This window comes from Brienomyrus brachyistius, chromosome 6 (genome assembly GCF_023856365.1).
Source record: "Brienomyrus brachyistius isolate T26 chromosome 6, BBRACH_0.4, whole genome shotgun sequence".
Lineage (NCBI taxonomy): Eukaryota > Metazoa > Chordata > Actinopteri > Osteoglossiformes > Mormyridae > Brienomyrus > Brienomyrus brachyistius.
The window spans coordinates 18,921,870-18,945,783 of NC_064538.1; the positions used below are offsets into that span (position 1 = coordinate 18,921,870).

The 23,914-nt window shown below is 42.3% G+C and overlaps 1 protein-coding gene across 2 annotated transcripts in view; it reads right to left on the reverse strand.

Moving 5' to 3' along the window:
- opcml (opioid binding protein/cell adhesion molecule-like) overlaps nt 1–23,914 on the reverse strand; it is a 265,188-nt gene that overhangs the window by 31,163 nt on the left and 210,111 nt on the right. For both annotated transcript variants that reach the window (XM_049017737.1, XM_049017736.1), the window contains one exon: nt 17,528–17,653. In XM_049017737.1, the coding sequence (XP_048873694.1) occupies nt 17,528–17,653 (126 nt within the window). The remainder of the gene's footprint in view (nt 1–17,527; nt 17,654–23,914) is intronic.

Genomic DNA, 23,914 nt, shown 5'->3' on the forward strand with positions numbered 1-23,914 from the left:
GTGGAATTGTGTAAGATATCTTGGAGGGTCTCTAGTGAAAAAGTGTGTGGGGGGGGGTTGCCAGTTGTAAATGTTGTAAACAAGTTCATAATTCCAAAAAATGCTACACTCCAGCTTTTCAAGGTCAAGCTCACGACCTGCGACAGGTACAGACTTACCCTCACGCAGCACTTAAAGTTATTAGCGGGGAGAAGAAATGAAATGCGTGAGGGTATCTGTGCAGCATGGCGAACATCTGAAGCCTTACAGCGGAGGGTCTTTGAAGAATAGTGGGAGGTAAACTAAGGTTTTCGACTCAAGCTGTGATTGCGGAATTTCCACCTCCATTAACAGCCCCCGTGGAGAAGCTGCAGTTTGACTAACCCTGAACTGACATCATTTCCATAGCATCTCTCCTGATTACTTAAAGGCACAGAACGGGAGGCAAATTATTCTCCTGACGGCAAGAAATGACTACCTCATCCCGGCAAAGTTTCTTGGGGAAAAAAAAAATAGAGCGATGTACTGGAGACAGCAAGAATTGCCCATATTAACTTTTTTTAGCTTCTCGTGCACATAGCAGAGACGTGTCGTGACAGAAGTGGCTTCAGAAAAGTCACTTCTAGAATTATTTCACTGTTTTGGAAGCCACCTATAGTAATGGATGTATGTAGGAAAATGTACTGTGCTACACTTCACATTACTGATGCGATCAGGGGCATAGTCAGAAAGTCTTGCCTCCACCCAATTTTACATATAATTTTAGGTATTATGTTACATATTCAAGGGCCCCTGTAATGTGCTGGGCCCCCTGAACCTGCCAGGGTGTCCATGCTCCTATTGTCCCCTGGTTACAATTACGCCATTTTGTTGGCCATATGGTTCTGCAGCCTATTTAATCACCTGCTTATTAATACGTTTTTCTTTAGAACATGGATGTATAGCTGCACAGAATGCATTAGGCACTCCACAGGTTACGTAGCACATTATAACACTGAGCTTTTTGCATGCTCGGGAAGGGAGCATTGATGTATTATTATGACGAACCTTTTGTTCTTTGTAATGCTACCTGCATGATTCCACTTCTCATTGAGCTTACAGATCCTTCAAAAACAGGATTGGTCAAGACCAGAATTTTGTAGCAGCCTGCTACAAAAGTTTCATACCACCTGGGACTTAATTAAAACCGGAAGTCCTGGCCACAAGCTTTACTCAAGACTCAGGCTAGTTGCTCCCGAATCCAAGACTTTCCGTTCCTGTCGGATCTGTCTCATTTTTGTTTCCGACTTTCTATCTTTTAGTACCTTTGCTGGTTTTGGTTTCCCACTGGCTCCACCAACCATCCACACTTGAGTTCTTGAGTGACCATCCAGGCTCCTTGTTCGGGGATCCTTCTGTCCAGTCATTATCCATTTTGTTTGGTGTGCTGTCCAATCACTATCTAAACTATATGGCAAAAAGTACTGGGACACCTGGCCATTACACCTACAGCAACTTTTATGACACCACATTCTAAATCCATAAGCAGCGACATGGAGTTGGTCCCCCCTTTGCAGCTACAACAGCTGCCACTCTTCAGGGAAGGCTTTCTGCAAGATTTTGGAGTGTATCTGTGAGAATTTTTACCCATTTACCCAAAAGAGCATTTGTGAGGTCAGGCACTGATGTTGAAGGTGAAGTCCTGGCTCACAATCTCCATTCTAGTTCATCCCGAAGGTGATTGATGGGGTCGTGGTCAGAGCTCTGTGTGGGCCAGTCAGGGTCTTCTACACCAAACTCACCCAACAATATCTTCATGGACCTTGTTTGTCTTGCTGGAACAGAATAGGACCTTCCGCAAACTGTTACAACAAAGTTGGAAGCATAGAGTTGTCTGAAATGTTTTGGTATCCTGAAACATTAATAGTTCCCTTCACTGGAACTAAGGTGTCTAGTCCAACCACTGAAAAACAACCCCATACAATTATCCCTCCTCCACCAAACTTTACATTTGGCACATTGCAGTTAGGTAGGTAACATTCTCCTGACATCGGCCAAACCCAGACTCATCCATCAGACTGCCAGACAGAGAAGCATCATTCATCACTCCACAGAACATGTTTCTACTGCTCCAGAGTCCAATGGTGGCGTGCTTTACACCATTCCATCCAACTCTTTGCATTGTGCTTGGTGATGAGTCTTCAATGCAGCTGCTCAGCCACAGAAGCCCATTACATGAAGCTCCTATCATATAGTTTTTTTTGTGCTGGGGTTAATGCCAGAGGAAGTTTAAAACTCTGCAGTTACTGAATCAACAGAGCATTGGCGACTTCTACATACTACAAGCCTCAGAATTCGGCGACCCCGCTCAGTTATTTTACATGGTCTGCCACTTTGTGGCTGAGTTTCTGTCCTAAATGCTTCTACTTTGCAGTGATACCACTTACAGTTGACCGTGGAACATCTAGCAGGCAGAAATGTCACGAAATAACTTATTGCAAAGGTGGCATCCTATGACAGTACCACACTTGAATTCACTGAGCTCTTCAGAAAGACCCATTCTTTCACAAAAATTCGTAAATCTCACTGCATGGGTAGGTGCTTGATTTTTTACACCTGTGGCAATGTCTCTCAATGAAACGCCTGAATTCCAAGACGGGTCCCAATACTTCTGTCCACAAAGTGTATTTCCTTTGGTCCCCAGTCATTACCCATTTCCTTTGGTGTCCTGTCCAATGGACACAGAGGCCATCGGGCAGGAATTTCGGTAGCGTGGGTGGCAAGATCAGATTTGAGATGCTTAGCATCCCCATCCTTATCAATCTTACAACAATAAAACCAGTTTCAGTGAAACTACATCCACTGCGTGACAAGCCCATTGATCTGCACAAACACTCACAATCAACATGTAACACTTAGCAATGGTAGGTGATTTTTGCTTCATGCAAACAAACCAATAACACTTCGGTTAATGAGATTTGGTACTTTCCTGCCAAACATCACATCGCAGTTTTTGCCGCAGGTCTCATAAAATGCTTCGATAATCCTTTTTAAAACTTAGATTGAATGGTGAGATGAACACCATTCACATCCGTCACAGTAGGAGATGCCATAATTAGCTTGCAGCTTAATTAATGTTTGCTGGAAAAAATAAATGGCCACATGAATATAGATAAGAAGGCCAAAAATAAACGACACCACAGGTGTTGTAATCCATTAATTTTCTATTTTTAGCCCATTTTTCTCAAGACAGTGTGGTTTCAAGGCACCATATTGAAAATTCTGGTGATGTCATACCCTCACCTGTCACGTGACATGAGTATCAAGATGACAAGTGATGCTGGGAATGGATATTTTTGACTCAAATCCTCAGATTAAATTATACGTGAATTTGCCATAACCGCCTGGAAATTCATAGTCCATCATCAAATGAAGTTCTGCTGTCTACATTAATACAAGGTTTGTGCTCTAGCAGGGAACAAGCAAATAACCCCAAGCAGTGTTCATCATGCACGCAGACATGCACACCAAAACGCAAACCGTTCAAACAGAATGACGTTGCTACAAGCCTTCAGCAATTTGAATTTGTGGTGAGAGATGGATCAAGTGATTGTAGACCTGGAATCCTCATTTGTAACATATCACTACACCAAACAAATGTATTATTTCGGAATCCAAAGCTGTGGGGCGTTCTCAGATGTGAAGTAATCCCCTCCCCCTCTAAAGATGAGGCACAGCCTCATGGAGCATCTTGAAAGTGCAGAACGATTGTGGCAACCTAGTGCAGTCTGATAGATGAGAAAGTGATTGCTTGGCCTCCACATCTTCCATGGCCCATCGATCCGATAGAACCAAAGAGAAGGGGGCTCCTTCCTCAGGTGGGGGTGTCAATTTATTCATTTACCGAAAACAACACCAAGCACAAGGATGCCACCGAGGCCTTATTACTCAGGTTAGGATGCAGAGAGAACAGAACTTGCGTTCCTCATCTCACACACAATGCAAAATAACACAACGTAAGCAAACATCTGTCTTCTTTTTGTACTACTTACTATTTCCACATCGAGGAGTGTGCATCAGATATATTTCTCAGTTTACTTTGACCCATTTGAAGAAGGAACAAAAGTCCTTTTCGTTCTGAGACCGCCTGTACTTTCTTGCGATAGTTCGCAAGATGTTGACAGAATCAGGGCATTTTAATTTGACATACAGTACAAACGTTGTACTTCCTCAGCAGTGGAAACGCTGGGAAGAAAAATGGTAGCATTTTATTTCTAGTAATAGGGGCATTCTTAAATAACTCGGATCATGGATCTATAGACTTTCCTCAGAGAGTGTCAACATCTCCTTTAATATTGCATAGATTCGCATGATGTGTTTCCAAACGCTGCTTAGCTGTGGTGTGGAGTTTGCATGTTCAGCACATGTCAGACAGGTGTCCTCGGGCTACTCTGTTTTCCTCTTGCAGTCCAAAGACATGCATTTTGGCATCTCTAACTTGCCTGTAGTGTATGATTGTGTTTGTGAGAACATGTAGCTTGTGATGGACTGGCATCCAGTCCAGGGTGCACCCCAGGCTCCCCCTACAACCCTGACCCAGATAAGTGGTCGGAAGATGGATTGATGCTTTGTTGCTTATATACAGTATATGATGCATCCATCCAACTTCCCTAACCATTTATCCAGTACAGTACTTGATATCCAAGTAAGCGCAACCTACAAGGAAGAGGATACTATGGAGAAGACTCTAGTCCACATTTTTGCTCCCAACACATCTGTACCAGGTGCTTGGTGTTCCCGATTAGATGATTGTTTGGTTCAGGTGTGCGGGGAACTAGGAGGGAGCAAAAACGTGGACTGTCTGGGGGTCCCTTAGGATGGGCTGAGAAACATAGGTGTAGTCTATCCCAGGGCTCATTTTCACACACTAGGAGCAATTTAGAGAAGCCAGAGTATATGGAAATAACCAGCGCAAACCCTGGGAGAATATGCAAATGGGATGCATGGGTGTGTCTCGATCCTCCAAACTCTGGAGAAGCAAAGAAAAAGTGCTACTCGCTGGTATAATGTCTGAAACAACTCCATATACGCTCGCTGGCCAGTTTATTAAGTACATCCGCTTGCTAATTCAAATAGCCTGATCTTCCAAAGAGTGAATCATGTGGTTGCAACTGAATAGATAGAGCATGCTGACAGGGTCACGGTGGTTCACATGCTGTTCGGCTAAGCGTCAGAGCGGCTAAGATGCCTGTTCTACATGATTCTGGGCATGGTGTGATTTCTGAAGCCATACGTGGTGGTTACAGCATCTCAGGAACAGCCGCCCTCCTGGGATTTTCACACACGACAGTGTCTCGAGTTTACAGCGAATGGTGTGATAGCAAAATACAGCCAATCAGTGGCCAGCTCTGTGGTCGAAAACACCTTGTTAATGAGAAGTCAGAGGAGAATGGCCAGACTCGTTAAAGCTAACAGAAACCTCACAAGTGCAAAAATAACAGCCCAGTACAACAGTGGTGTGCAGAAAGGCTCCTGTGAACAGACAACATTCATGCCCTTAAAGAAGAGAAAAGGCAAAACTGCATCTTACCTGGTACTGGCTAGTTGTATCTAATAAAATGGCCACTGAGTGTAGACTACTTATAAAAGAAAACAATTTATCCGACTTATTTCTAAGTTCATAATATGTACCTACATTACCAGTCAAACGTTTTGCACACCACAGGTTTTTACCACTGTTCCATTTATTCTTATGTTCTTATAAACTGCAGATTTTTTTTATCCTTGTTAAACACTGGAAAGTTGAGTGAACAACTATGCATGAAAATGTATGTCAAATAAAACAAGTTTCCTTTATAACTTGGAAAGAGTATGTAACAGTGCATGTCTGACATCCTGTTAACTTTAAATGCACTAGTTAACTGTTTCATCCCATGAAACAACAGTATTTAATATCAATTGTAGAAAGAATGCCTTGCGTTTTCTCTGTTCTTATAACTTATTCTGATGAATCAAAGATACAACATTTTCTTGCTAATATAGTAACATGCAGATGTAGAAAATCTTTGTGTGTACAAAAAACATTTGACTGGTAGTGCACTTGCATAACATTGTATTTTTGTAAATAAATAATACAGATTCACATTTTTCTGTTGTGATCATGTGCATCTTTGTGTTGATTTAACTATTCCCTCTTCGGTCTAAGATTTCTTATTTTCCGCCGTTCACCTCTGAATATCAGGTTGCTGTAAAGCACAACGTTGACCCAGCTACCGGTTCCGAAGGATAACTAAGAGTGCACGACAGCTTCCTGTCACGCAGGCGTCCCATACGGCGAGCTTAGATGAATGTCTCAGATTTGCCTGCCAAATGGTATAACTACCGTATTTGTCTGTCAGCTCCCATTATTTATAGTCAGTCTAAGCCGCCACCTGTACATGTGACATCCTTCAAATCGTCCGACATCAGCCAGGTCAGGCATTTACCGCGTGCTCACTGCTCATCACTCATGATATTCACAGGAGCTTACCGCTGACCGCTAACGGATCTGCTTGCAGAGGAGGCTCAAGTGCTAAGAAGTGCTACTGGGGATCGTTCCTTCCTGCTGCCATTAAGCATGATTCTTCCCGTGGCACCAACCCCCACCCCCAGCCAAGACAGACCAGGAAGCATCTCACCTTTGACGTAGATTAAGTTAATGCTATCTGTTTCTGCTTATTGCACGTACACCTTCCGTCAGTTTAGTTATTTATATATCTGAGTTTGCCCGATATTCTGTTTAAGGATATTCTGATTTGGGCGGCACGGTTTTGCAGTGGTTAGCACTGTTCCAGACACTGTGCGACTGGGGTTTGAAGCTCAGCCATGGCTGTGTGTGTGTGTGTGTGTGTGGGGGGGGGGGGGGGTTTCCTCTGGGTATTCTGGTCCCCCCCCAACCCAATCCAAAAGCATGCTGAGATTGATTGGACTTTCCAAATTGCCTGTAGGTGTGTGAGTGTCCCCTATGATGGGTTGGCAGCCCATCCTGGACTGTTGTGCCTGTAGCCTCCAGGATAGGCTTCAGACCCACAACCCTGAATAGGACAAGCAGTTACAGAAAACAGATGGATGTTGTTTGTGTACTTTTTAAAAATTTGTTTGCATTATGTCAACAACCTTCCATTTCAAACATTTGCTGCTGTATGCAGATGAATTTCCCCCCGGGATCAATAAACTTTACCTTATCTTATCTTAGATATGAGCACAGAGCAGACCAGCTAGGCGGAAATTTGAGCTGTATCTGGTCTCGTCGAATTATATTTAAGGGCTGTTGCAGGATAGATATTTCTGTAACCAAGCCAAAATGTAATCTGCACTAATAAGCAATTTGTGTCTTCAGACCATATTGGATCGACTGCTGCCGTAACGGGTCACAGGCCCTATCAGACCCACTCTAAATAATGCCCCCGTTTGGATTTCACTTGCAGTGCACTCATATAACCTCTTATTATGGTGGGTATTGATAGGTGTATGAAAAAATATGCTTGATGGCACCACTGTAGTTAGTGGCGTTAGTGGATTTTTATTGGTAATATTGCTTTCTGTGGATGTAATGCCCAGTGGTACTTTTATTCATCAATTCAGGGGCCCAGACAGCCGAGGCGCCTCGCTCGCCCCATGCATAAAAACAACCATGTCTGCGTCACATGAGCCTAACTCGGGCAGGACGTCAGGGATGGGCGGGCTTTTTTTCTTAGATTTTTTTTCCCTCAAACGTCGTTCACTCGTCTGTTGTGTGTGTGTGTGTGTGTGTGTGTGTGGGGGGGGGGGGGGGGTCAAAGCCTGCTGCTGATTTTAACTATTGTTGACTCGTGATACTTGACTCTCTGCTGATTACTGAAGAACCACTAGTGGCCTTAAACACTTAGAATATGAGAACATCGACAGGGTTATTTACGTCCTTTGACAATTACTGCGTGCCAGATTTGGATTTTATTAGACGATATGGCGACGATGGAGTGCTGTGCACTCAAGAAAATATTGCATTATGGATAGAGAAATGGAGGCGCCCGGGAACACGTGGAAGAATGTCGGGAAACGGGAGCGGAAGTGTCGACCAAAGTCAGTTTAACGAGAAGAAGCGGCTTCCCGAAACTGCTGACGTGCTTCAAAACAAAACTGATGAACTGGTCTAAACATCTGGCAATGTGTGTGTCACGGAGGACTTGGCAGATACAAAAGAGGTTTTGTATCTCTTTATGTATTTCACAGGGACAATCAATTACGGATGAGTTAACGAGTCAATGTAGCACGCAGAATGCATCTGCATAGACACTCCGGAACGTTTAAGTGCGTTTGAAGCGTATGCTAATTCGTTTAGCGGTTCGGTTTGTTTAGCTTCTCCGTTCATCAAACGCTTGAAATATAAGCCGGGTAATGCACGTTTCAAAGTCTCTCTGCTCTTCCTCTCAACACCCCTGTTTTTTGCTTAATTCCCTAGTTATCTGTGTAACTGGCAACAGGGACACTTGGAGTAATTGGTGAAATGTAGCTTAACAGCCTTGATGATCATGTCGTCAGAAAATTAATTGCGCAGAATGAAAACCCGAGAACTGAAATGCTTACCCAACTATGCCAAGGTTACGGCTCATACATAAATTAAGTTATATATTATATATACTGTATATATACACACACACATACACATACAGTCATATAATCATATCTTTATGGGGACCGCTCATTCATTTCTATGGGAAAAATGCTAATGCTAACTATGACAGCCTTAACCCCTACCCAGCCCTAACCATAACCATAAGTAAGCAAGCAAAATACAAGAGTTTTTGCATTTTTAGTTTTTTCATTGCAGTCACTGATTTTTATAAAATAGAGTTTTCCCATATGGGGACCAGGAAACTGGTCCTCATAAGGTAAAAAAAAAAACAGGTATTCGTGACATTGTGGGGACATTTGGGCCCCACAAGGTAAGGTATACTTGGACGACACACACACAGAGAAAGAACGAGAACCAGTCAAAAGTTTGGACACACAAGGCTGCCTAAAACAGAGAGTGATAGACTATTGCATCACATCACCTGAACTATACACACTAGAAATGATTTTGAAGGAGTTTGTCCAGACAACGAACACAAAGCAGCCAATGAGAGCTCGGCCTATATGTGGGACCTCCTTCATCAGCTAGAAAAGCATCCCAGGAGGGGATGAAACTGGCATAGCGGAGACAGTAGGGTCAGCCAGTCCCTGGAGCAATTGGGATTAAGGGCTTTGCTTAAGTGCCCAATAGTGGCATCACTTTGCTGACCAAGGGATTTGAACCGGCAACCTTCTGAGTCCCAACTCACGGAGCTGCCCCCTCCCCGAACAAATTAATCTCTTTTTGTTTAGCATTTTTTTGGTCAGTGCATAATTCCATATGTGTTATTTTATAGTTTAAACGTCTTTATAATAATGAAAAAATGCAGAGATCACTACAAATAAACCTTTCTATGGCTAGGTGTGTCCAAACTTTTGACTGGAATTGTATAGTCATGCATCACATAACAACATTTAACATTCCTCTTGTTTGCTACTGATGTCGAAGGCCCACACTACTTCTTAAATATAGAGAATGGTACAAAAAAAACATTTCTGCAGTCTGTTGACTGGTACTGTATATATAGTATTTTAGTGCTGACAGCATGTTTAAAAAGATTTGCTATTTTAACAGTTATCAAACAGTTATTCCAGTTATAACATATATAATTTATATCCTATTTCAATCCCATAATTACATGTGAACTTTATGTCCCTCATTAATATGGATGTGTGACCTTTACAGGAACAACTAATCAATAGCCGGTTTTCCTCAAATTTGAAAATATAATGAATGCTGCACTTTCCAGCTAACAAAAAGAGAACAAGAATTATATTTTAAGTAAATTGAGAATGTCAGCATCTGGATCACTGTGACAAGCAAACCATAGTTTGATCTGATTATTTAAAAATGTCGTGTACATTTTTTGTTACATTCTCAGGGATGTCTTGCCAAAAGAAGATTTGAGGCACAGGTTTCCGGCACTTTCCGAAAGTAGGGCAGTCGGAGCATTCTCAGACCGAAAACAACCTACCAAATCATACCAAATAACACATAAAACCTAAAATAACAGTAACATATAGCATGTGATAGGCATGGCGAGGTCATGTGGTACAACACTCCATCGCCCCTCTTTTGTATTTGGTTTAGCGTAAACTTTTGACTTGTACTGTATAACTGGCTAGTTGATAAACAAATGCTAAAGGATAGTTTTGCTCTTCTCCTTTTTTCATAAAAGCGTAAATCCTCTTCGGATCTCTTTCAATAGGAGAGAACAGGTGCTAATGTAGGTGTTTTGTCAAAATGAGGTGGTGTATAGTGAACGTTCGTAAAGCGGCAGATACCTGCGTATTGAGATTTTAATAGCTTCATCTGATTGGCTGCAGGTCATGTCAAGCAGTGAAAGGCGGGATTAGAACGGAACGAGTTCTTTTGTCATTGATTCAGGGCTAATTAACTGACGTGCAGGGGCCACGCTGGCCTCACACCTCCTGAATCCCATTTTTCATTGTGTCATGTGAGTTTCCTGTACGTTTTCTGGTTCTCTCCCATAGTTAGAATAGCTGGTATCACTAAATGGCCCATAGTATGCGAGCTGATATCAAAGTTCAGAATCAGGGTTCGATGCAGGTACTTTTTAATTGATCAGTATCAGCTACCACAGCCCGATCCAAACCCTGATCCATTTAATTTCCCACATCCACCTAATTTATGCAAGTTGTGAAGATTGCAAGGTTCCGTCACAGGCTGCACTAAGCCTAAGGCACTTGGCTTGAAACTACAAACTATCATCCGCTTGTAAGCCGTGTGGAAAGTCTTTAAATTAGCGCCTCGTCGTAGCCCAACAGCTACCTGCAATGTTTGCACCATATTTTTGAGAAAGGCGGCAACGTACAATACAACAAATCTAATTAGGCATTTGCAGAAGCATCATAAGAAGCAATACTGAGAAACCGCAAGACTAATTTAGACAAAGAATGCACTGATGCCTGCAGTATGTGGACGTACATTTAACAGTCATTAAAAGATCAACTGGGACCTGCAGTCGTCATATATAATTATTGAGTGGATCAAACTGGGGTTCCAAAAAAGTGGATCAGGACATGCTTAACTCTGTGTGTGGATGTGATTTTATTTATGCACCCTTTGACGGACTGGCATCCTGTCCAGTGTGTATCCCAGCCTAGAATAAGCTCCAGGCCCCTCTGTGACTCTGAGCAGGATAAGTATACGGAGGACAGATTAACTACAATTCTTTTAACATCCAGAAATTAAATGATATGTCGATTGTGCCTTTTCTTGTGATCAGATATTGATTTCACCAGAGTGGTACTCTAATGTGGTTAAAAACAGCCCCTAAATTGGAAAGAAAAATGAACCAAACAAAAAAACTTTTACTAATGTGCATTCAGTGATACCAAGGAAAGAGGAGCCCTGCTTTGTACAGACGGCTCTGCGACTGTCTGAAAGGGACCTGTCAGGCTCAGTGGTGATGCAGCTCCCAAGGAAGACGTCAGTGACTCAGAGGCAGTCAATGGTGTGGCCAATTTGCAGATTTTCACACTACATTCACACTTTTTTTTTATAAGCCAGTAAAAAGCCTTTTACTTAACTTTTCTAACACTATATGGATTTGAAGATCTGACGTAGCAAGATATGATGTAGGTACTGAGTCCTAAAATTGTCAGACATCTAGATCTGGTTGCCATGTGGAGTCTTCTGGGGGATAGTTCTGGCAAATTGTGGGGGGAAGGTTTAGCCAATTGGGGTAATAAGTGATTAGTGATATAATTTTCATTGTTTTATCTCATAAAAATTGTCTCATTGCATATATATTAAGCTGGCGTTCTGTTCAGGGGTGTCGCTGCCTTGAACCCTGTGCTGTCTGGCACTGGATAAACAGTCATGGGAGATGGATGGGGGGGGTTACAGATATTGTTATTAATATGCTTTTTGTTTCATTAATTTGACCTGTAAGGTCAGTCTTCTGTTAAAACTTTAATGGCATATACAGTTCAACAGCATTTGGGGCTGTTTCCCACTGATGGAAGCCAACAGATTTTTTAAAGCAATGTAATAAAATGTATATTTTATAAATAATACCGTGCACTTCTCGACACACAATTAAAACCCTTCAGAGTAATGTAACACGTTTACTGCTACGCTTCAACACACTCGCCAAACAAAAACAATGACTGTGCAGGATGTTCAGTACATACATAATAAAAGCCTGACAGAGGAATCTTTCAAACAACGGGAAGGTGAAAGTGGTTATGCACTTAATGTAAATAAAAGCCCTGAAGGATATTCATCTTGGAGTTTGTCAAGGTCTATATGGCAAAGGTGTAGGTTTTGTTTCAAAATTGATTGGGGTGAAATGAGCCCAGAACCCCTTGCCGCCCGAAACACACGGTACCCCCACAATACTGCTAAGGACACGTCCCCGCCGTCAAGACCCAAACCCACATCCTTGGCACGGGATTCGGAAAATGGAATATGTTTATAAGGACTGTACTTAAATTCAATACTTCTCTACATTTTGTTGCTAAACACAAAAGAGGCAAGAAGATAGCGGTACATTTCCCAGAGTGAAATTTTAGGCATGTTTAAGTGTGACTCAGAGATTCATATAATGGAACAATTCTGGATGTTTACTGAGCTGTGCTGAAGATGGTGTCAAGCCAATCAGAATTGCAGGCTAGTGAGGGGGCTGGATACCCCAGTGAGAGAAGTCCCCCCCCCCCCCAGAAAACCAAACAAGTCTCGTCAGCCTTTTGTTAATTACGGACAATCATAACTGAAAGGCCTGAGCTGGCAGGGATTTGCAGTCATTGCTGGAAAAAAGGAATAAAAAAAGCTACTATTGATCCGAAAAATTCAAGCACCCTCCTCTCAAATTCCAGCCATGACTCAGATCTGAAGGAACAGCAACAGCCCTTGTAGGATAATCAGAGTACTCAACCCCCCCCCCCACCAGCCCCATTTCCCTTCCTGCGCTGGATTCTTTTTGTATTCAGGAACACTATGTGAGCTTCAGGGTGGGTTAGGAGCAGCGTCTGACCTGCTCGGCCCTTTTTCGGCGCTCCGCACCAATCATTCTTTCTCTGAGCACTGCTAGAACTACATTTACTCAGGTGAAAATTCAGGAGAGGGTCGTCTTAGAATTATTACATGATGGGGAGGTGGGGGGGGGGGCAAATATCTAGGTGAGTATGACCGGGGGGGTCTGAGATTGCACTCAACATTGGAGACGTTACAAAGAGAAAAAAAGTAGTTTTTCCATTTTTGTCATCCATTGTCTGGGCTTTGCATTAAAAAAAAACCCAAAGAAAAACAGAGAGGTGGGAAGATACGGCTAGGCATGGACAGCCCTCCTCCACATCTGCGTGAAGCGGATATCAGAGCCACGTAAAGTATAAATAGACAAAGCACAGCAACTGACTGGCATACGTTCGGAGGACACTTTAAATGGGCTTAAAATATCCTCATATTTTGGCACATTGTGAAGAAGGTGTGACTGGCCGATTCCAGAGCGGAAGCGAAACGGCGCTGAGTCATCAAGGAGAGGTCTTGCTCAAAAGGAGAGAGAGATGTAGCTGTTGACAATGTTGATAAAACATCAAGGTGAGGTGGCAAAATGAAATAAAATTAAATAGATGCATTAGTACCATTGTCTCTTTGCTTTCAACATTAATTGCGGGCTAGAATTTTGACCTAGAATTTAATCTTAAAAATACAAAACAGTGAATTAGCTGATTGGCAACACACAGACATGCACACACACACAGACGCACACACACACACACACACACAGGTTTGTAGTTACATATTTGTAGGGACTCTCCATTTATTTCTATGGGGAAAAACTCTAATTCCAACATGAAGACCTTAACCCCTACCAAGACCTTACCCTTACCATAAGTAACCAAACAGAATACAAGACTTTTGGCATTTTTACTTTTTTGATTGCATTCACAAAGCCTTATGGGGACCTGAAAAATGATCCCCACAATGTAAAAAAAAAAACAAGATTTTCTTATATTGTGGGGGACATTTGGACTAATTCCACACACACACAACATCAAATGCACAAGGATGGAACACTGAGTTGGAATCGAATGCTATAAAGAGGAAATTAGCACTGAAGTCTTACTGCCATAAGCAGAAAGCAAACCATGAATGTTGTGTTCTGATGAAAGAAATCTGACACAGAAGAAGCGGGGGCCGGGCTCCTGGACGTATATCACCGTAAAGTTAGTTAATGTGTGGCATAAGTAGCACTCCAGCACAAGAGCAGTAAACCAGGGGAGCCCCGAACACTCGTGATTACGACACGCACGTTAACCTTTCATCTACATGGCCTGTCATACATCACTGCTCCTACTTCCACCTTTATTTATTTTTTTTTTTTTTCGTGTTGAGCCACCAGGGGGTATTGTCCTCACAGAAACCTTCCGGAAAACACCGTGTCATGTGTTTATGCAGGGTAATAGCCCGATTGGCTCTCATCAAGAGACCTGAATTGTCAATCGTGTCATAAGCGTCACAAATAAGTGGGCGTGGCCTTGACACCCTTTTCAGTGGTTGTCGATGGTATTAAGCTACACAACACAGATGAGAACATATAAAACACGCAGACCGCCGTACATTAAAGTGTCAATGACTCCCAGGTGGTAGAACTATATAAAAAAATCTTACAGTCAGTCAGACGTACATGTCTGTCTGCTCGCTAGTGATGGATACCTCCTTAAGCTTGACATTGTTAGCTAGCTAAGTGTAAATGTTACCGGTTTACGTCAGAAAGCCCTGTATTCCTGTAAGTGATTAAACACAGCAGGGAACTCGGTAGCCCCCAGTAACTGTTGCAGTGAATCAGCTTAAAGTCGTGAGCCAACTAAGGTTCAATAAAATGCATTTCAACCCAATGAGTTCATGAATTGGTGAGAAGACTACTGCTTCCGGCTGCAGAGCACTTACACACGCATGCAGGCACTTACACGCACACACACACACACACAGAGTCAGGTAAACATATCTTTATGGGGACCGCTCATTCATTTCTACGGGAAAAATGTTAAGGCTAACTATGACAACCTTAACCCCTACCCAGCCCTAACCTTAACTATAAGTAACCAAGCAAAATACAAGAGTTTTTGCATTTTTTCATTGTAGTTGCAGATTTTTATTAAATTGAGTTGAAACTGGTCCCCATAAGGGAAAAAAAACAGGTATTCATCATGTTGTGGGGACATTGTGTCCCCATAAGGTAAGGTATACCCGCTCACACACACAGATACACACACACACACGCACAAAACTATCTCACATTTTTAGCTATGTAATAAATACTTCAGAACACCGCAGCCTGCTCTGAATAGTCTCTTTTCACGGCAAATTAGGAAATATATGCTTTGCTCTTCATGGCATCAGCCCAAATTGAGGAGGAGATATCTATGCCTATGTTACCAAGCATCTGTGTAATATATGTGCATGGCCTTAAGTGAATATAAACCCTGTAGCTTAATGAGTCATGCAAATTAGATATGTTTTACCAGTTGCTACATGCCCGAAATTGAAAAACCCCATTACTAATGTGAATATAATTAATTTATTACAGCACCCACTGCAGGCTTTTGTCCAATCGTTCGGCACCATGAATGCGGGTATTTTTTTTCTAGGCTTGCAGGTACTTTGTAGCTCTGTTGGAATGCCGGGTATTATACTCAACCCTGCATTTATTTTTGCCCATTAAAACGGCGTGCTTAAAATAATCCCAGAAGCCCCACGGGAGGCACAATTTCTCTTCGGAACACTCCTGGGGTCTGTAAGGGGGAAAAGCGGAACGACTGTGGCAAAACACCAAAATGCAGGCTCTTGGAGGAGCTAGTAAACACACTCCCTGGGCCCCGAGATCTCACTCGCACGTGGTTTCTCATTAAAGCTCGCTCAGAAAGTCAACAGAGATAACACGAAATCTATGCAGAGCCTGTGACATTAACCAGCTTCCATGGCTCAGGATCTCCCGCTGCTTTTCCGAGGAGAGATTTCATCATTGAATATCGACAGTCTTTGTCACTGGCCCCATGTCAACCTACGGTGTCCCAGATAACAGCGACATTATTATTGGCTTCCTGTAGACCACAGGCCGTGCTGAAAAGCCACCCAGGTCCCACAGCCTTAGAAATTAGCTAAATATGATTGCCGCTAGCTTTTAGCCAGATAGTTGCCATCTACGCGGCGACTCCGTTACAAGTCAAATGTCGCTTAACTCATTCGCTGTTTGTTCTTTGTTTCAGTGAAACAAGCTTGCATTTTAACAGCAGAGTTACACTCAAATAAGCCTCAGACACGCTCTCTGGCCTGTGATTCGCTGGTTCACGGAGAGGCACTCTGAGGTTTGATTGGTTGGCTTCTGATGCGTATGCTCACCCTATTGACACATACTGCCGAACCAAGGAAACGGTCGCCGTCAACCTCTATAGAAAAATAACACGGAACTTCTGTAATTAAATTTTCATTTCGAATCTAGGAGGCCTCATTCTCTCAGAAGAGTCTTTTTTTTCTCCAGATTGTATCTTTTTTTTTTTAATACATTTTTTTTTTTTTTTTTTTGGACATCGCAGTGTCAGCCGCACGTGGAAGATGCTCCACCATCGCCGCAATCTGTACTGGTTGATTACCAAGACCGGTCAATCAAACGTCAGTCTGCAGACACAGACTTTAGGTGGGAGCCATGACTCAGAAAATGTCATCTTGTTAGCGCATTGCCTCCTCGCTGGTGTGTAGGTGGGTCAAAAAATCAGACTAATTATAAGGCTGCATTAGATAAGATTTAATGTAAGCTGAACTTATGGTTGGAGAGACTGACATTTTAAAACACGGAGGCAAGAACTATAGGCTTTATATTATTAATATACTACATTGCTATAAATTCAACAATTACTTTTCATATCCTTGATGTATACAGTGGCAAGAAAAAATGTGAACCTTTCGCAATTACCAGGTTTTCTGCATTAATATGTCAGAGAACATGATCTAATCTTCACCTACATTGCAATAATGAACAAACACAATCTATGTTAACTAATAACGCATATTATTGTATTGTTCTTGTAGAAATTTAATACGTTATTCAAGCATTCACAGTGTAGGTTGGAAAAAGTAGGCCTGAGTGAATCCTTGGATTTAATAAATTGGCAGACCTTCTTTAGTTAATGCAATTACTGCAGAAAACCAGGTAATTCCAAGGGACTCAGATACGTTTCCTTGCCACTGTATAAAAACCTTGAAAATGAATGAATATGTACATTTGTCTTACTGTCAGTTTTAGAATTGAGTATACAGGGTGGAGTGAGTATGTAAAACACTTCGGTTCTGGAAAGCATCTCAAATGTACAGTAGGTTTACTGTACAGCTTTAGGTTTAACAGAAACAGCGGGTTGGGGGGGGGGGGGGGGGGGGGGCGGGGGAGGACAGAGAACACAGTTGTTATCTTACCGCTTTTTGATCGGTGTCTCCATATGATGGTTGGCTCGGGTCTTCCGATAGCCAAACACATTAGTGTAACATTGCTGCCCTCATTCACGGTGATGTTGGTGGATATGTTTACAATCCTGGCCGGAACTACAGAAAGGGAAACACAGAGCACACAGATATCAGTGAAACGGCGCACAACAGGCAGCCCCACTGGGGCAATGCGGTCGGCAGATTCATAATACATAAGGCCGGGGAAACATTTCATACTGGTAGGCCGAGGTCAAACACAATGACCAAACTGCTGACTGTTGAATGTGCAAGTCTTGAAGTGCATTCAGAACATTTATTTTACACTTATTCCATTATATGTAATATAGGAATTTGTTATCATAATATGCATCATCATCACCTTATGCTGCCTATAATAGGCTTCAAGCTCAACCTGTACCCCTGACCCAGACAAGCGGTTAAAAATTGGATGGATTATTACCAATAGTATTATTATTATTGTTACAGTGTTATTATCATTTTTATTTGGTCGCTGTCAGCTGCTCACACCTTCCAAGCGATACCACAGCACTGCATGCAAACTAGTTGCTCTTGCGGGGTGAATTTATCAATAGGCAGGTAACTCGCGATTAGACGGGGGGACGCCACGGTAGGATTTGTCGTCCATCGCAGACCCCCCCCATCTCCACCCCCCCGCAACACACATAAACATAGGGAAATTAATGATAGCACATGTGTTTGTAGCGGAGTTGTAACTAGGTGACAAGCTCGGCACCGTGGTGTCCGTTGCCAGGAGCGGAGCTGATAGCGGCGTGGGACGCCAGGCGGAGGGGGACACCGCTGCTATTCATTACTGCATAGCGAGGAATGGCCGGGGCAATTAAATTCAAACACAGGGAAGCGCGTCGAGATGAGTGGCAATTTTCTGTACACCGTTATACCCAAGCAGGAAATGCTGTAAAGTACAAGTTTTGTTTTTCACGTTCGTCAGAAACGACCCGATGATACGAGTAAAACTCGCAACATATGTGATGCTGAAAGCAATTAGAGACCATGTTGGTAGCTTAATTAAAAAAAAAAACGAGATGTTTTAAAAACTACATTTAAAATCGAAAATTGGAATTATATAGACACCGAGATGATCTTCTATCTCATTTGGAGTAAATAATTTAATCACCATCAGGTCTTTCATATCCACAGACAGGAGATTTATTGAGAGCAAAACAATCTGAAGAGTCCCATTATTCGCGTGGAATTATTGGTAATGGGTGTCAGTGAGCACGGCGCTGTCAGTGTGGCTAAATTGCAATAATGCTTTCATCCGAGGGATCGGGGAGACACAAATGATCCTATTCAATTAAATATAAAGACAGCATGATAATGTTGCCACTTTCGGATCACTGGAGTGCCATATTTCATCAGTTTGTAGGGAAGCCTTTTTTTTTTTTTTTAGAAAAAAATGCTGCCTTTATTTCACAGAAGGATGCAATTTCTGAGAGCATAATATCAGGAGAAATACATGAACTCGCCTCCCCGAGGAACATCAATAGCATTCAGATTTTAGGTTAATTTTGACATAGCTGTAGGAGCTATTGTAGACATTTCGGTGTCCAGTGCCAAAGGCGGATTACAATGAATGGCCATGCTGAGAGAATCGGACACATTCTTCAGAAAAGGAACTGAAAATACACTGATATGCTTAAAATCTAAAAATTATGCATTGCGCGTGCTTCCATCTTTATTAATGCGCCACGCGAGTCCCATAAACAGTTTCCTCATTTCAACAGTCATAAAATACAACATCCAGGAAAGCTTTAATATTTAATAGCTGCATGTGGACAGGACCTTCAGATGTCACATTCAGCCTCCTCATGTATTTTTGACGGTCTGATTTGTAGGCTCGCTCATCTACATACAGGCTGCCGTACAGACAGCTTTCCTTCGTCGTGTTTCCTCTTGTCCATTTATTTGTTGTGACCAAACTTTATTTCTGCCCATATCCGTGAGGGTATGGGCGGGGTGGGTATGGTGGGAGAGGGATGGTTCCATGGGTTCCTGCAGAATTCATGAACTTGGGACAGCGATGCAATATCGTGCAAAACTACTTTGATGGCGATTATGCAAACAATGAAGTCGCATTGCATAGCCTAGCTGTTAAATGCATAAAGAAAATGCAGTGCCGAGCTACAAACATTTCCCATTCTGTTTAATTTCTTCCTTGAGTCCAAACGGCTGATTGGAGTAAAAAAAAAAAAAAAAACAAAAAAAAACGCAGTCAACTCTTTTTAATGAGGGCAGTAGGAGGGAAATACACAACGCAAATACACAGCCGCGTTATGCCGTCGCATTGCCGGCAATCTTGAGTCGGCGGTTCGTGTCAAGCGAGGTTTAAAATCGCCGCCCCCGCACCGGGTAGATGATCAGCGCCTACAAAACGCACAAACAGCCGCTGAAACGCTCAAGCGGGGGAGCTGCGCTGGATGAGCCAGCCCGAGCAGGTGAATCCCCCCTCCGAGAAACGCCTGCCAGCTGTCCCCCTTGCACGCTCGGTATGGGTGAGAATGAAAAACCCAAACGGAGCTTTAAGAGGGAGAGATCCACTAGTAATTACTTTCAGCCCTATCACAACATGTGAAATTCATTAACACGTTCCCGCTCCCGACGTCAGATGTCGGCGGCGAGGGGAGATTCGTGGGGCTCGCGCAGCCAGCCCTCAACTATAAAGGGAAGCGAGACCGTTACCACCTAAATTACGCTCACAGTCATGCAGGTTACGAATTAATAATCCCATACATTTCTGTTAACCACAACAAAAAAAGTTTGCTAATTATTTCCTTAAGGTGCTTGAGATGGTCCATTTATTTTTTTTGTTTTTGAAAAACAATTTTGTGACATATTTTAGAAATACAGCAATTACAATTATGTATTTGCCTGGAGGCATTATTTGTGTTATTTCCGGTTCATCGTTTTAAATAAAGTAATTATAAAGACCTTAATCGGATCAAAACGTTACGTCAGGTATGACTCGATCGCTGTTTTTCAGACCTCCTGCACTAGGTGTCAGCACAATTAAAACCACCTAACTACAGCTTAGTGTGAACTATTAGTAGCAGGGAATGCCGCAGCCTGGCTCATTTGCAAGAAAAATAAAATAAAAACATGCTCTCAAAGTAGCAAAGCAGACTACAGAAATCCCTGCTGCACCTTGCGCACAGCTGCACTAACCCCCCCTTCCTCGCCCGCGCCCCCGCCCTTGATAACCTTGCTTACTATTTTGGTCGCAATATGGTACATGAACATTTGCTACGGTTTAAGTATCCCTAAGTCCCCACGACCCAGGCCAGGATAAGTGGCTACACGATTTAAATACCTTAAAATAAAATTACAGTATAGTAAATATGCATAGAACAAGATAGCGAGAGTATGAGTCCTGAGCCATGGGGATTGAACTCCAAAGGGATACTGTGAAGTAGAGGTGAGCCTGGTCTACACAGGGAGTAGAACTCTACTTGCTCCAAAGTCCCTCAGATGGCTGGTGAATGTCACTGAATGTCAGGCTGTCCCTTAGAGCTTGCCAGAAGCCCCGAGGCTGGGAACCCAGCTAGCCTTTGACATTAACGCATCCCGATGCTGCCACCTTTACCGCGTGGCTCCCAGTGAGGCGTGGGGTGAAACAGAAGGTTTGGAGAGAACACAGCACCAAACATTAGCCTGCGGCTCGCTCCCACACTGATAAGGATACTATCAGGTCACATGATTCCATTCCGTCACCATGGATGCCGTGGCCCCTTGTGCTGAAGTCATGAGTCACCTAGAAGTCATGAGTCACCCCCCCCCCCATTTTTTTGTTTATTTGGTGTTACTATTGGGCCAAAATGTTTTACCGAACATGCTAAGTGGACATGCTAACAACACCTACTTCTTATGCAGTTACTTTACATGCGTTTTGTGTGTAGGTGCTTTATAGTTACATTTACGTTATTTGGTGCAAGTGCGATAAATGGTACACTGTGAACATATGGGCTGTCAAGGAGTCGAACAGGCATGAGTGTGGCTAGGCTGAGCTTCCAATGAAGACCCAGGTATGAGTGTAAGCCGTACTGGAGCAAGAGCTACACAACGTCTTCCAAACAAAGCAAGGCAACTGTTGAAATTAGCAGAAAGTGCAACATTAAGAGCATTTAGGGAGCGTGGAGTGGCATCAAGCTGCTTAGAGGTTCAGGAAAGAATGGCAACCAAAACACTGAATGGCTGCATGTGACCGGAACCGGAGATCAGCCAAAAAAACTCCAAAAAAGTGAAGGGACGTCACCAGGTATGGGGATGGAGTGGGAATGGAGAGGATTGACGTAAGGCTTCCTCAACATGGAAGGCGAGACCTTCATGCTGCACCTGGCCTAATGGGAAAATCACTGAGACCAAAGACAACAAGACCACCTGGCAGCTTCTCCCAGGTGCACATGGGATTATTCTCTCTTCTGAAGTCTAGCAATCACTCTAGCCGGCCCACTGAAGCCACGTGTGGATTTTTACCATCAAAGGAATGCACATAATTTAGCCTTTTTGCCCCATTTAATTGGAATATAGATTTTTGACACTTCAGAACCACAGAAGATTATACTGACTTGTAATGGGGTTTGTTCTACTAGGAAAACTGGATGGGGGTGATTTTACAAGACTGTCACTGATAGAAATATTCTGATCTTTTAATTTACTTGACAGAATTACCTAATAACTTATTTAATAAAATCTGCTGCAATTATTTTCATCATTTGGCAAATATGAAGAAATGTGTCTGCGTAAATTGCATATTTGAGGGAACAAATTAAAAATAAGATTAAATTAAGTTTTAGCCACCGACCTCTAATGCCACAGCTGCATGTTTAACCCTGGCTAAAACATCAGAACCAGGGAGAGGGCTATTCGTAATGCGCTAACAGGACCGGCAAACCGCCCCCCATTTCCACTCTTAATGCCTTTGAAAGTTTCAAACGCCTCATTACACGTGTTTGAAATAGGCAGAGCCGCCGCTTCTGAGTCGCACGCAGGAATGCATGTCAATTTCTCACGCTGACGTCTCATTCATTAATTCATTTCTCCCAGTGGTACGACATCACGAATCGTAACCGCGACGACGCAATGTGAGGAGGGGAAGCTGAGGCTGACCTTCCGTGCTGTACGTCACAAGTTCGCTCCGAGGGAAGATTTCACAACTGCAGATCATCCGTTTGGATATTTGTGTTTGAAACATGGATGGAATGACCAAGACAATGATCACCTGGCAACAGGGTAAGAGCAGGCAGCCTTGAAGTCTTAAAGCGATAGTCATGGCTTCTCCCCCTAAGCCTCCTACATAAACTGTACATTCTGCCTGTATTTGGATCAGTTCTTGCATGTCATACATTTATAATTCAACATAAGAATTCTACATCTTTCTTAGTGCCTCTTGAAATACTAACACCTTAATGCACACATACATACTGTGCTGTTTACTTGCTGCCCCAATACATCAATACATGTAAATATATGAATATTCTACATATCTCCATACATTATATAGTTCTGTATACCTTTGTTTTTGTAATTTTTTATTGCACAGTACAGTCTGCTTATAGAGCTGCATGTCACTACACAGCCTTTGCACATGTCAAAAATAAAACTCCTTTCTTCAGAAATATTATACACATTAATAATATTAGCTACGGGCGACGTCTTTAATGAAAAACAAAGTTGTCGATGAAACTAGCAAATTATTATAAATATATTTAGTATAAAGGGATAATTTATAGGAACCATAGTAAATATGTATCTTTAAATAGCATATTAGTCACTGGCATACTTTTATAGCTCTTAATCCACTTAAAATTTTAATAATAAACATCATTATTCCTTTTACATATGAAACATTTAATGCATAAACATCAAACCGGTTTTTGTTACATGAAACCACAAATTTAATCCTTCTCAGGCACATCTGGCTAAGATGACAATGAAAGGAAATTCGCTCCTAAGTCCATTAGAATGTGTTGTAAACTATTAAAAACGGTTGCCATGGAGTTAATGATCCTTGGAGTAATGGCAGCCAAATGTTATTAAATAGACCACACTAAAAAAGGTTGGTTATGTCTTATTGAAAACAATGACAGTGGCTGCACGACAGATAATGAGTTCACTTTTGTACACAATTAAATTGGCCTTCCCAACAGACAGCAAAGTGTTTCCATGGAATATTTTAGAATTGTACTCTTGGTACAGGTTCTAATGAACTTATGTGATTAACTGGGTTTGCTTCTTCAAAGTATAAAATTTATTTCAGGATTCAATTAATGAATTTGACATTTTGCGCAAGCATTATGCATGAGTTAGATTTTGCACTCTACTAATTTACACTTCAAACAC